At 44.2% G+C, this 15755-nt stretch overlaps 1 protein-coding gene across 1 annotated transcript in view; it reads left to right on the top strand.

Moving 5' to 3' along the window:
* LOC106562146 (immunoglobulin superfamily DCC subclass member 3) overlaps nt 1-15755 on the top strand; it is a 126281-nt gene that overhangs the window by 9101 nt on the left and 101425 nt on the right. Inside the window, exon 2 of the mRNA XM_014126798.3 lies at nt 5191-5496. Within this exon, the coding sequence (XP_013982273.3) occupies nt 5191-5496 (306 nt within the window). The remainder of the gene's footprint in view (nt 1-5190; nt 5497-15755) is intronic.

The following is a 15755-nucleotide window of genomic DNA, read 5'->3' as shown; positions in this document are numbered from 1 at the left end:
AAAAAAATAAATAATAATAATAATAAATCGGCAAATCGGTGGCCAAAACTACCGATTACCGATTGTTATGAAAACTTGAAATCGGCCCTAATTAATCGGCCATTCCGATTAATCGGTCGACCTCTACTTTTTAGACCTGTACCTGCCTCCTGTACCTGCCTCCTGTACCTGCCTCCTGAACCTGCCTCCTGTAAGACCCTGTGATCTGTGAACTGTACATGATACAGACAACATCTTGTGGTCACTTCTTATAGTTTGCTCTAAAATATAGAGAATGACTAGATTCTGAAAAACCTTTTTTGATTTAGCTTATTTTAGACATATTGGTTGGAACAATATACTTTTCAAACATGTCACATTGGTACTTTTGAAGATAAGACATATTATAATATTCGAAATGTACATTATAGGTAATTAACCAATCACAGCCTTCCTTTAGGATTGTACATTCAGCAAATCACCAGCAGAGTACCCTTTGAATCCATTTTCCCATTCACTGTGTTGGTGGTGCTCATAACTTAACAATTAGCATAGAGCCCACTCTGGAAATCTGATGTATTGTTCCAAACAATGTCTTAAAATGAACAACATCAAAAAGGGCACTTTTGAGATATTAATAATTTTAATGTTGAATAAATTCATGTTTTTATTTCAGAATCTAGACATACTCCATATTTTAGAGGACGCTGTAGGAGTACAAAATTACACCAAGATGTTGCCTGTATCATGTACGAGTTGGCAATTGATGGTAGCCTACAGGGTTGTGTAGACTTGGCATTGAAACTGAGGAAGAGGTGGGTGAGAGAGCCTTGCTATTTCACTGAGAAGGTGAAATAAAAGAGTGGAGAAAGTGACGAGACAAAGATGAGGTCCTGCTTCTGATATCTAAACAGTGTGAGGGATGACTAGATGGGTAGATCCAGATACAATATTGCTATTTATACATTTAACACGTTTACACTCACAAGTCTATGTTTTTTGTGCATCTGTAAATTAGACCTGCCTCTTGATTGCATTGTAATGCTCTGATCCAGATCTGTGACTGCATGGGTCTGATTAGACAACAACAGCAGTGGCTGCTGAAATTGAAGTGCCTCATGTGACACGGGACAAATTACCCAGGAGTGCTTTTTACTGAGGAGGAAATGATGGGAGCATTAAGTATGCATTGTTCTGCAGTGTTCAGGATGCTCACTGTCTGTGATTGATTAAACCAAGCTTTTTATGTGTTTTTTGCTCCGCAACAGAATGTGCTGTGATGCCGCTTTGATCGCTTGATCACTAACCATGTTGATAAGAGCTTGGTTATTATTTAGCCAAATGCAGCAGTTTGTTTGTGAGGCTGTGGATGCCTCCCTCCCTCCAGTCCTTTGTACAGTAGCACGGAGGGTTTTATTGAAGGCCAGTAGTAAGCCCGAGCACGAGCCACGCTTAGCCAGCAGTTGTCTCTCTCAGCCTGGCAGGCTTCTGGTCTCCCACGGTGGTAATCCCAAACCCCAGGGTCCCCTTTCCCTTGTTAAAGGGAGCATTAAGAGGAGGGGTCTGCCTGACTGTGTGTGCCTCTTTCTCTCTCTCTTTGACAGTGTGGCTCTGCTCTGACCTCTGGCATCTACAGCTGTGCTGGCCTCTCTTCTCCTGTTCCACACAGCATAGCACAGCACCCAGCAGCACAGCACACAACACACACATGGCCAGCCAGCCAGCCAGCCAGCCAGCCATCCCTCCCCTCCCCTCCTCATCCATAACCCTGACCCCTCTATATCTTAGCTAGCTGCTCAGTGCTTCTGTTGTGCTCATGTGCTGGCAATGCTGTCCACCTCTCTCTGTTTCTCTCTCTCCCTCTCTCTCTCTCTCTCTTCTTACCCATCTGTTATTACACCTTTCCTCTTCTCGTTTTTTTCATACATGTCGATTACAAAGACAGTGTTGGAGCCAGTCATGAATGTTCCATGTGGACATTCATTTTTCATGTCTTGGAGGCAGTCATCAGTGCTTTGTGAGAGTCCACAGACCTCCGAGTCTATCTGATGACATTGATGAGCCAATCAGTCAAAGCTGTCATTTGAAAACCTGCAGGACTCTGCTCTCTCTCCATGCTTTATTCATTTAAGAACCAACACATTCCTTGAATTCATCAGCTTCCCGTTCAGCTTAAAAGGACACAACTGCAATGCGTTCATGAATGGCTCATCTCTGTGAAATACCTTAATAAAGCCAATCACTGACATGATAATAACACAGAGTCAGTTTGTTGATGTTACTATGGCGACGAAACACTACTTGCATTGAGCTTTTATCTGGGTTTCTGATGCTGGATAGCATCTATTAATGCCCTGTGACAGATTTGAAAGCATGAACATCCCTTCTATATCCAGAGGTCAGAAACAGAGCCCCCTCTGTCTCCTAAGAAAATGTATTATGTAACACTTTTGTATCCTCTAACGCTTTATTTGTGTCCAGAAGCTTTTAAGTGTATAATGGGTGTTTTAGCTTCCAATATTGTTTTGCCCATAACAGGAAGCGTGACTGATTGCCTCTGTACCCGCGTCGTCTTTGTTTGTTGTTCATGTACTGGTAGCTGTGCTGACTGCGCTGGCTTCCTGTGTGTGTGGAGCGCTCAGGCTTTGAGGGGGCAGCGGAGCAGAGCGCTCTGTGCGGGCACCACGGCCAGCAAGGGGTTAAATATTTCACCACCCCTTTGTTTTTCAGAGGCCGTAGCGCTGATGTCTCTTTGGTCTCGTAGCAGCTTTACTTACCTCGCAGAGCGAGAGAGGGAGGGAAACGGTTAGAAAGGAGAGCATGTCAATGCATTCCTTGTCTGCACTTAAAGGGGAGTATTCCTGGGCTGGAATTTGAGGGATGACGCCGGAGGTCCTCTCTGCTGACCCCTGTGCTGCCCCTCCCGCCCAACCCCCCCGGCCAGATTCCTGGGTCCGAGGCAGGGACTGTTAGTGCTTAGTCCTTCAGCAGCTGAAACCTGACACAGAGCACGGAGGTGCAGAAGACTCCGCTAAGCTTTACTTTTATGGCACTTTTAATGGGCCTCAGGATCTCGTCACGTTATTTTTGTGCATTCAAATTGCCATCGATAGGGCACACTGTTCACAACGTTGTTATCAGCGAACCGCACACCCACACAACGCCATACACGTGGTCTGCGGTTGTGAAGCCGGTTGGACGTACTGCCAAATTCTCTAAAACGACGTTGGAGGCGGCTTATGGTAGAGAAATTAACATGACATTATCTGGAAACAGCTCTGGTGGACATTCTTGCAGTCAGCATGGCAACTGCACACTCCCTCAAAACTGTGGCATTGTGTTGTGTGACAAAACTGCACATTTTAGAGAGGCCTTTTATTGTCCCCAGCACAAGATGCCCCTGTGTAATGATCATGCTGTTTAATCAGCTTCTTGATATGCCACACCTGTCAGGTGGATGGATTATCTCAACAAAGGAGAAACGCTAACTAACAGGGATGTAAACACATTTGTGCACAACATTTGAGAGAAATAAGCATTTTGCACATATGGAAAATGTATTTTATTTCAGCTCAGGAACCATGTCATGGGACCAACACTTTTCACGTTGCATTTATATTTTTGTTCAGTGTAGATGAACACTAGATGGAGAGTCCTCAATCAGCTCTCTCTCTCTCTCTCTCTCTCTCGCTCTCTCTCTCTCATATGTCACCAGGTCAGGGGAAGAGGAAAGAATCTTCCAGTTATGTTACTGTAAGGCAAAGATGAAATGAGTGCAGCAGATAAAAAGATGGAACCACGACAGTCCCCATCAACCTTGGTCATAATCATTAGACTCTTTTTCAATCTGCCCTCAAAAGACAGTGATCGTGTCTCTGAAAAGCAGACATTTCGAAACCCTCTCTGTTGTATTCCACTATTGATCTGAGCAAACCTGTATTCAAGCCATTCAAAATGCAGTCGTTTGAGTTGCTGACCTAAATGAATGTTTATTACTCCCACTCTGGGCCAGCGGCCTTCAGGGCCTTAACAGCCTACAAACACCTTCTGAATTCCATTTTATCCCTGGCAGAAGAAGCAGATTTCAAAGTGACAATCACATCATCACTGACACCTTGCTCTTGGTGTTGATGATTGACCCTGCAGGTGATTACAGAGTAAGGAAACATCAAAGTGGCCCAGAAATAGGGCTGGGAATTACCAGGGACCTCACAATACGATGTTGTCATAATACTTATGTGCCGATACAATATGTATTGCGATTCTCACGATTCTCATGATATCTATTGTGATTCGATACTGTGATTTTATTGCGATTCGATGTTCCAAACATATCGCTCATCATATGTCTGCTGCAGAGGGACAAGAGAGAGACATGAGAAAACACATTTGGATCAGTCATGGAAATAAAAGTGCTGAAAACAAATTGTCTCCCTATTTAAAAAAATGATGGAGAACAAGCTTTGGAGGAAAAATACTGGTGTTTTGGTGCAGGCACAGCCAACTAGCACAATAATAATATTGCGATATTGTCAAACGATACGATATATTAACAAAAATAATATCCTGATATGCAGTGGGGTAAAGTACTTAAGTAAAAATACTTGAAAGTACAACTTAAGTAGTTTCTTGGGGGGTATCTGTACTTTACTATTTATTTTTTGGAAAACTTTTACTTTTACACAACATTCCTAAAGAAAAGAATGTACTTTTTCTGTATGGATGTTTTTCCTCCTTCACTAGCCAGCAGCGTGTTCTGTTTGTTACGAGGGCAGAACGAGACGGTATTGAGTGCATCATGTCTCAAAGGCAGTAGGTAGGAGGATTGTCAGCAGCACATCAAGGTGGTTTATAATGGGACTGGAAGCAGACAGTAGCATGCACAGTAATCAGTGTACAGTTATTTTAATGTTTTTTATTCTATAGCACAAATCAATATCTGCCACCACAACTCCATGGTTGCTTTGTGTTTAGAAAGGATTGACCAGTCTGTTCCTTCTACATTCACATGGCTGTCTATTCTCTTGTGCTTGTAGGTGTGGATAGATCATTGTCACTGTGCTAGAAAGCATGTTCTTGCTAGTGAGTGTGAATGAATTCTCTTGAGACCAACTAACCTAGCTTGCTAAGGCTGTTTGCTCATGAGCGCTGTGTGTATTTTCTGTGTAGCTGTGTAGGTGTAACGTGTGTATTTCTCTGTTATTTGTGTAGGTGTGACATCGGGAGCAGAGCTCGCCTTCACCCTGGAGCCCAGTGACATCATCGCGGTGCAGGAGCAGCCCCTCATGCTGCACTGTCAGGTGGAAGGCATCCCACCAATCACCACGCAGTGGAGGCGGAACGGAATCCTCCTGGTGGTTGACCAATACTACACCATGTTCCACAATGGCACTCTGCTGATTGGACGCTTCCAGAGGACCAAGTCTGACGGCTCAACCGATGAGGGGGATTATGAGTGCGTGGGCCAGAACTCCTTTGGTCTGGTGGTGAGCCGCAGGGCCAGGGTGCAGGCTGCCAGTAAGTGTTCCTTTAATAACCTTGTTATGGGGGTTATCACTGCCATGGTAGTACCATGTTATTACAATGTTATTAAAAAGCATAATTAGCAATTCCCAACATATTACCAACATTGGTAATAGGAGAGGTATGTGTTGATTGCTAGCAAGTATGACTCCATGAATACAATGAATATGAATACAATAACTCAATAATATGTAGGTTTAAGTTTAAATCTGCAGAACCTTTTGCCGTCACTATTGTTGGAAGGTGGTGAAATCTGACATTGGGTTTGTCAACCCATGTCTTCAGAATGTCTCTCATGTAGCCGACCGCTGCTGGATACGTGGCTATACAGTCAGAGTAACCAGCAGGCTACTGTATTTACCAAGCTTTAATATTGGAGCCATATTATGTTTGGATGAGCCCAACATGACGAATTAGGGAGCCAGGGAGATGGATTTGATGGTTTGCCTTATTTCCACAGACACATTAGCATTTTGGATTTTGCCCTCCCTTCGTGTTGTCCCTAGTAATATATCATACTTAATCGGTGCTCTTCTCTGGAATTTACTATTAGCAAGCCTTTATACTTGGCGTTCACACTGCGTTGTTGTGCCTGCTGTAATCTCAAAGTGTTGCTGATCACCCTGTTGCTGGTTGCTGGCACCAAGATGGATTTTCTGCGCTCTGCTTTAGCCACAAAGCTCTTTTTTGGATTCACTTGAGTTCCACGTCAAGTGCTAAGCATTGGAACCATGGCCATAAGCAGACAGGAAAACGCTCATCCAGAGGCGGTGCTCCTAGAGGCCGGGGACTTTAATGCAGGGAAACTCAAATCAGTTTTACCTCATTTCTATCAGCATGTTACATGTGCAACCAGAGGGGAAAAAAACTCTAGACCACCTTTACTCCACACACAGAGACGTGTGCAAAGCTCTCCCTCGCCCTCCATTTGGCAAATCTGACCATAATTCTATCCTCCTGATTCCTGCTTACAAGCAAAAACTAAAGCAGGAAGCACCAGTCACTCGGTCAATAAGAAAGTGGTCAGATGAAGCAGATGCTAAGCTACAGGACTGTTTTGCTAGCACAGACTGGAATATGTTCCGGGATTTTTCCGGTGGCATTGAGGAGTACACCACATCAGTCACTGGCTTCATTAATAAGTGCATCGATGACATAGTCCCCACAGTGACCGTACGTACATACCCCAACCAGAAGCCATGGATTACAGGCAACATCCACAATGAGCTAAAGGGTAGAGCTGCCTCTTTCAAGGAGTGGGACTCTAACCCGGAAGCCTATAGGAAATCCTGCTATGCCCGCTTGACGTATCATCAAACAGTCAAAGCCTCAATACAGGACTAAGATCGAATCGTACTACACCGGCTTCGACGCTCCTCAGATGTGGCAGGGCTTGCAAACTATTACAGACTACAAAGGGAAGCACAGCCACGAGCTGCCCAGTGACACGAACCTACCAGACGAGCTAAATTACTTCTATGCTCGCTTTGAGGCAAGTAACACTGAAACATGCATGAGCGCACCAGCTGTTCCGGACGACTGTGTGATCACGCTCTCCGTAGCCAATGTGAGTAAGACCTTTAAACAGGTCAACATTCACAAGGCCGCAGGCCAGACGGATTACCAGGATGTGTACTCCGAGCATGCGCTGACCAACTGACAAGTGTCTTCACTGACATTTACAACCTGTCCCTGAGTGAGTCTGTAATACCAACATATTTCAAGCAGACCACCATAGTCCCTGTGCCCAAGAACACAAAGGTAACCTACATAAATGACTATCGACCCGTAGCACTCACGTCTGTAGCCATGAAGTGCTTTGAAAGGCTGGTCATGGCTCACATCATCACCATTATCCCAAAAACCCTAGACCCACTCCAGATGCAATCTGTGGATCAACACTGCCCTTTCACACCTGGACAAAAATAACACCTATGTGAGAATGCTATTCATTGACTACAGCTCAGCGTTCAACACCATAGTGCTCTCAAAAGCTCATCACTAAGCTAAGGACCCTGGGACTAAACACCTCCCTCTGCAACTGGATCCTGGACTTCCTGACGGGCTGCCCCCAGGTGGTAAGGGTAGGGAACAACACATCCGCCACGCTGATCCTCAACACTGGGGCCCCTTGGGGGTGCGTGCTCAGTCCCCTCCTGTACTCCCTGTTCACTCATGACTGCACGGCCAGGCATGACTCCAACACCATCATCAAGTTTGCCGATGACACAACAGTGGTAGGCCTGACCACCGACAACGATGAGACAGCCTATAGGGAGGAGGTCAGAGACCTGGTCGTGTGGTGCCAGGACAAAAACCTCTCCCTCAACGTGATCAAGACAAAGGAGATGATTGTGAACAACAGGAAAAGGAGGACAGAGCACGCCCCCATTCTCATCGACGGGGCTGTAGTGGAACAGGTTGAGAGCTTCAAGTTCCTTGGTGCCCACATCACCAACAAACTATTATGGTCCAAACACACTAAGACAGTCGTGACGAGGGCACAACAAATTATATTCCCCCTCGGGAGACTGAAAAGATTTGGCATGGGTCCTCAGATCCTCAAAAGGTTTAACAGCTGCACCATCGAGAGCATCCTGACTGGTTGCATCTCTGCCTGGTATGGCAATTGCTCGGCCTCCGAGGGTAGTGCGTACGGCCCAGTACATCACTGGGGACAAGATTCCTGCCATCCAGGACCTCTATATCAGGCGGTGTCAGAGGAAGGCCCTAAAAATTGTCAAAGACTCCAGCCACCCTAGTCATAGACTGTTCTCTCTGCTACCGCACAGCAAGCGGTACCGGAGCACCAAGTCGAGGTCCAAGAGGCTTCTAAACAGCTTCTACCCCCAAGCCATAAGACTCCTGAACTGCTAATCAAAGGGCTACCGAGACCCCTCTTTTACACTGCTGCTACTCTCTGTTTATAATCTTTGCATAATCCCTTTAATAACTCCACCTACATGCACATATTACCTCAATTACCTCAACTAACCGGTGCCTCCGCACATTGGCTCTGTACCAGTACCCTCTGTATAAAGCCTCGCTTGTTATTTTGCTGCTGCTCTTTAATTATTTGTTACTCTTATTTTTCACTTTAACACTTTTTTTTAAAGCATTGTTGGTTAAGGGCTTGTACCTAAGCATTTCACTGTAAGCTCTACACCTGTTGTATTTGGCGCATGTGACAAATACAATTTGATTTGATTTGATTTTGGTGGAGAGAAAATGTAGCTGTTTGGTTGAGACAGTCTCTCAGAGCAGTCTCTATGGAACTCTATCCTTCTCTCCCTCTCTTTCTCTCTCTTTTTCTCTCCCCGTTCCATTTCTCTCCCCCCTCTCTCTCTGTCTCCATCTCCATGTGTGTATCCCTCGGTGAATAAAAGCCATCCCCCTGTCCTCGAGCCCTCTGCTCTGTTTGACCAGACATGTGGCTGTTGTTTGGAGAGAGACATAGAACAGCACTGTGCTGGACACTGCCTCGTCTCTTATTCCTGCCTTGGCGTTTCTCATTCTGATACTGTAGCTATGTACACTGCACAGTGTATGTGTAGATTACACTGTAAACGTACGGGTATTACATTGTCAAGGCTGTGCTTGACTTGACTGGAAACGGAAGAAAACATGGTGGTGATGGTCATTTAAATACATAGACAGTATAGTTTACACGGTGGAGTTATTCCAGTGGAGGCTGCTGGGGGGAGGACGGCTCATGATAATGGCTGGTATGGAGTCAGCGGAGTGGTATCAACCACATGGAAACCACGTTTTTGATGTGTTTGACTCCATTCCAGCCTTTATTATGAGCGGTTCCCCCCTCAGCAGCCTCCACGGAGTTAGTCTCAAAGTGAATGTGTTATGCTATGTGGCGCTTGTTATTTTCAGAAGGTCTTGTCTCATTGCTTTATGAGGCTTCGGGTCACAGTAACTGAACAGTGAAGTGACCATAGAGCAGAGGGTTGATGGTGTCTTAAATAAGGCAGCCACAGTAATTGATGTGGTCTCCAAGCTTGTGCAGCAGCCTTTGTCCTTTAACGGCTAATAGAAGATCCTTTGTTTCGAACTCTGTACGTTCATATGTTTGTTAATGATGATGTGGTGTGCTCCAGTGCTCCAGTGCTGTGCAGTGCTGGAGAACAATAGACAAACCCATGTGTTTCTGTGGAAGATAAAAAAAAGGGCATATGTCACTGCCTTACACTGGAGAACAATGGGTCAGTTGAATGTGCAGTATTCTTTTATAAAACCCTTTGTGTTTGCACACACACACACACACACACACACACACACACACACACACACACACACACACACACACACACACACACACACACACACACACACACACACACACACACACACAATATAGTTACAATATAGTAACTCTAATGCACAGGCATCCACTCACTGCAGAGGTCGTGGGGAGTAATCAAAGCAGCACCTTTGTGATACTGTACAGTTAAGCGTTTCTGAAAGCTCTACTGTGATGCGTCGAGTTACACACTGACAGACAAAGGCGGGCAGAGGGCTTAGATTCCTGCCCTGTGTGTAACACAGGCCAGGAAGGAGACAGCTCACTGCTGTGCTGTTGTGTCCATGCGGCCTCGCCGCTCAATGGGACCGAGGTGGCTAAGTGGTCACGAGGAGGGCCTTGCGTCTCGCAGGCCACGGGAAAAAGTCATCCCTGCGCAGTGGCGCCACCAGACACAAGAAACCTTTTATAACCTCCTTAGGGAGGCTTTCTCTCAAAAGTCAGCCCATAGTTACCGTTTCAGCGTCTCCCCGATTTTACATGAGAGAAAATCCTGGATTTGACTATTCCATGACTTCTTATTTATGATTTAGTAGTCTGAGGGTGGAGTGGATGTCAAACCGAGAGGGGGGGGGGGTGAATTGAAATCGGTCCCCCTTAGTAGGGTGACTGACAGCTCAGCACTCGAGGAGTTTTGTTTTTTATTTGACCTTTATTTAACCGGGCAAGTCAGTTAAGAACTAATTCTTATTTACAATGACGGTCTACCCCGGGCCAAACCTGGGCCAATTAGAATATTCACTGCTGAGGGGGATGGCTAATATTAGGTCTTGTCTACAGCGGGTATTACAAACAACATTTCATATGCAGTGATACAATGAATGTGTCACACAATGAATCTACTCATGTATCCACACCTGGCCAGCACAGATCTCTCTGATCTCTCTGAATGTGCTCCACAATCTGATTACAGGATGTACTAGGAGTTAATGTTATGTGCAGACAGCTTCTTTCTCTCTGTGTCAAGTTGAAGCTCATTGCTTCGGGTGGTAGGGCTTTTTCCACCACTGGCTGCACCTGAAAAGATAATAGTGTGTTCTCTTCTCTTCTGGGCTTCTTTCCTTTTTGTTCTTCAGGGTCACTTAAATGGATGACCCCTGCCCTGTGACTCATATTGATCAGTTTAAGGATTACTGATGGTCACATTCTGACATTATGGCCTTTGACCCCTAAGGAGGGGGTGTTGAGAAAGGGCCCCATTCTAATGAAGCATATGATATTTATCTGCTGGGAATGGGGAAGGGCGGAGTCCTGACATGCCTACCATATGATAGTAACCGGTGTGTGTGTGTGTGTGTGTGTGTGGTGTGTGTGTGTGTGTGTGTGTGTGTGTGTGTGTGTGTGTGTGTGTGTGTGTGTTTTGCGTGCCGATGCTGGACTCAGGGAATTGATGTCTTTGTTGAGTGACAAAGAGAAGCTAAGGGCGGGGCCTTCTCCTTAATGAATCTTTACTTGGTTGTCTGAGCCTGCAGGACACCAGGCTTCAGGACAGGAGGAGGCAATCATAGTGAAAAAGAACAGCTGGGCAATTCCACGGTAACGGAATTACGCTTTGACAAAGTTGAACAAACCATACAACTCTATGCACAAGGACTACTTTTAACAATTTCCACTGAAAAATGTACACAAAAACTAATTTAGTGGGAGAACTGTGCAGATGCAAGCTTTGGTAACATAATTACGGTAAAATCTCCCTCAGGTTTTTATGCGACCACGTTTTCTTAAAACTCCGTTAAATATCTGCTCTGAATGAAGATTAAAAGATGTCTGCAGAAAGAATGAGATGTCAGCTATGACAGGACACATTGAGTTAAAAATATATATTTTGGTTATTGAACTACAGTAAGTAAAGTGGATTTACACCCGGTTTTACGGTAACGGAATTACATCATGGATCCCTGATCTGTACTACACAGAAATGCATTATTATGGATATGAATGTCATTCCCCTCATGTTTTCACAAGTTTGGAGCACAGTAGAGTACAGTGCAGTACAATAGCAGAGTAGAGTAGGATAGAGTAGAGTTCAGTACAGTACAGTAAAGTAGAGTATAGTATAGTTCAGTATAGTTCAGTACAGTAATGTAGAGTGTAGTATAGTTCAGTAGAGTTCAGTAAAGTATAGTATAGTTCTGTACAGTAGAGTACAGTACAATATACTCTACTCTACTGTACTATACTTTTCTTCACTGTACTGTACTGTATTGTACTGTACTACTGTATTGTATTGGACTGTACTCTACTGTGCTCTACTCACTGTACTGTACTATCCAAACTTGTGAAACATACGTCTATGATAGGTTCAGATTTGGTCCAGTCCCATCCATCTGTGGACGTTAACATCAAGGCCATGGGTGAACTGACCAAATTTCAATTACGTTTCAACGTCCATGGACGTCCAGTGTCGGTCGGTGCTCAGTGGGTGAGGATGCTAGTTACAGGAAATGGAAAGAGAGGGGGCTCATGGGTAGGTGTCAGTAAGAGCTTGCAGAGGTGACATTAACTGGAGAGTGAGAGAGAGAGAGGCAGAAAGAGAGAGAGAGAGAGAGAGAGAGGGAGGAGTTGTCCAGACTCAGACTGTTTTAACACTCTTGGTTTGACCACCAGACAACAGAAAGACAAAGAAAACAGTTCTGAGCTGAACATAACAGTACGCCAGTGGAAGGGAGGACAGTAGCATGTGACCCAACTGTGTTGTGACTATTAGGATTTCCCATTGTAGCCAATTCAGTTGCAGTAATTCCGTTACTGATTTGATAACGGAATAACGAGTTTTAATCACTCAATAATTCATAAACAAAATTGATATCAGTAAAAACACTAGAACTAATTGATAGGTTTACCTTTACTTGTTACTTCTGTAAGCTTTCATTATCCTCTCTCATTAGGTAGAGACATTTGAAAATATATTAAAGCGTGAAGATATGTGGGTTTTTGGTAAAGTAATTACAAGGCAATATTTCTTAAACTTACACAAGGTAAACAATTTCTCCAAAACTAAATATAAGTGTTGATATTAGTTAGCAGGGGCCTTTACATCAACATTATTGGGTTTTGATGTATTTCTGAAACCTTTTAAGACTTTTTCTGGTAGATGTTTCTTAAGACCCCTTTTCCATCTGTTTATCCACAAATCAAATACATTACTTACGCCACATTTTTTAAGATGGAAAATTGTTGGAAAATGTATCTATGCCTTTATTTCCCACAAATATAGACTCTTAGCTGTCATTTGACACCCAATTTGATATGCTCCTAAAAACTGCACGTTGGTGCTAATGGGTCCTTTTCAATGGAAATGCCCAGCTAGAGAACGGACAAATGGGCTCCGCAGGAATTCACAGCCCCAACGTCCAATGTTGCCCATCAAAGCGTGGTCATGTCTATTGTTGTTTGGGAAAATGGTGGTTAAAGCAAGATCCTCTCATGTCTTTCGCCTCGTGTCAGTAAAGGTCTCTGTGTGCTCCTGGGTGCACTGTCACAGACATGAAATGCTTCTGGGCTTACAAACCAGAATCAATGTCCCTTTGATAGCAGCACGTACAGATGCCCTGCTAGATATGGAGTTTGATCTATGAGTCATTACACATCATGAGGGGCTTGAACAATCCACACTGGGTATTGTTATCACATGAAGCAAAATCCATATTTCCATTTTCAAAAGCAGTGGGTCTAGTTCTTGTTTTTTTAATATCATCCAGTAGGAGCCTTTGTTTGTTTGTATTTTATTCTTTAGTAAAAGACTGTGATGGACTGGAGTGATTCTCTGCTAGATGGAGCCAATGATGTATATAATCCCTGGATTGCTGATGCTATGTATTGGCCATTAAGGGGCTTTGAAGCCACCGGTCGGCCATATTACTACTCCCCAGTAGAGCAGTCCTCAACAGGAACGAATGAAATTCTACAGTATTTAAATTAAATGTTTCAAGGACAAAATTACATGTATTTAAGTATTTATGTTGTTGTAGAAAGTGCAGTAACATTAGTAATCTCTCAAAATTATACTTTAAGGAAAATGTTTTTAAATCTTTTTATTTAAAATTTTTATGTTTAGCTCACATAATATAATTTATAAGTATGCATTAAGGTGTCCGTAATAGAATAAACTTGGCAAAAACAAATGTAGACATTAATGAATGAATTTCTGTAGCTTCCAAAATATTATTTACAACGGTGGGGCAGTGCCAAGATGGATGCGCGGTAGCTTCAGTCATCTAGTGTATATATAAATCATTGGATGAAGCGCAGTAGGCATCAACCCTGGCTCACCCACTGGAGGAGACATAAGAAGAGATGTGGCAAAAGTGAAACAGCTCTGCTCTTCTTTCCTCCCAGGGAGGAGGGAGAGGTGAAGGTGGGGAGTCGTCTCTCACACCTTCCTCCCTTTCAGAGTTTGAACTACATATTGATAATCTCAGTGTACACCATCATGGCCTCTCTGTCTGTCCACATATACCCAGCCAGTAGAGAGCAGGGAAGAAGAGTTGATGGGAGGTGAAAAAAATGCTATGATGATGTTATCAGCCTCTGAATGTTTCCATTTCTATCAGATGCCTCTACTTAGCTCTCAGCTGTTCCTGTATTGCGCTTTTGGGGGGGTTGTCTAAATACTTGGTACAGAGGATTGTGATACAGGAAGAAGTGTGAAAGTGAAGTAGCTATAAGGAAGGAAGGAACACAAAGGCAGACAGGAGTGCTGGGTAATGTTCTGTCAGTGCAGCAGGCCTCTCCTAGGGAAGACACTAATAGCCAACCTCCAGCAGGGGCAGTTTAGCATATGAGAGAGGCTTGAACCATTTCAGATCTCTTTTATCCTTTTAGGGCCCACCAATAGAGAAATACATTTGAGACGGGAAGGAAGCTGAGACCTTTTTTCTCTCCTTTAAAGAGATGTTCGTTACTCAAGACTTCTAAAGATCAAAGGTTATTTTTTGTCTCATGTATTTGTCTGTGTTGGGGCTCATGCTCAATTTGTACTTTAGGGTAATTTGTGCTGCATTACAGCCTCGCTCCCTGCACCACGGCTCCATGGCAGTCCCAGTGACAGGCAGGCAGTGCTGCCATGCAAATGGTGGCGCGATTAGTGAAGCCTCTTTATAGCCCCCCTCAGATAAAGTGTCCCGCCCGGCCCTCAACCCCATCCACCGTAAATTGTTCTTCTTATTTACTTGTCTGCCGTGTGTGAGCTCTCTGCTGGGAGCTGGTGCAGCATGGGCTCCCCGTCGGCCCGCTCAATTGGCCAGCCGTCCAGGAAACACTTATTTTTGTAAATGTTATCTCTTTGATGGCTTTGCCTCTCTCCCTCTCCTTCTCCATCTCTCCCTCCTGTTTCTCTTGGAGTTCCTCATTAGCTTAGGCTCAGGAAGCTTTTCATCATTTCAATTAATTACAGTGCTCAGTATAGTAGACTGGCCGGACCAGCGGTTTGCTGAATGGTCCTCCTTTTATGCCCCGCACGCCCGTCACCAGGCAACTGATCATAAAAGCCCTCGCTTACAAAATAGGATCAATCGAAATGACAGGCTTTTGTCCCCTTTTTTATGCATTAATTGGAAAGAGTTTAAGCTTTGTTAAGTTATAATTTATTTTAATTCTGGGGCCCATTCAGGCTCTGAGTCTGTAATTGACCTGGGTAACCCTGGGGGATCAAGAGAAGCACGGTGGGGTGTTGGGTGGAGAAAAGGAGAGGCCAAACATGAAGAGTGAAGGTGAAAATAGACAAATAGGTACAACTCCATTCTGACTACCATTTGTGTGTGTTTTCTATACATACAGTATCCCAGACAGCTACATTGTAGAACCTCCCCTGATTCAGTATTTTAGCACTACTTTTTAACTGTGAGATTGCCATGGTTAATTTCCCACCCAGCCTAACGCTGGGCTGTTGAATGAGAGTTTATAAAACAGAAGATTGCAGGGGCTGTCAGGGATAAAAGAG

The sequence above is a fragment of the Salmo salar genome, chromosome 11 (genome assembly GCF_965601325.2).
Source record: "Salmo salar chromosome 11, fSalSal1, whole genome shotgun sequence".
In the NCBI taxonomy this organism is placed as follows: Eukaryota; Metazoa; Chordata; class Actinopteri; order Salmoniformes; family Salmonidae; genus Salmo; species Salmo salar.
This window is presented reverse-complemented; position numbering and strand designations above follow the sequence as displayed.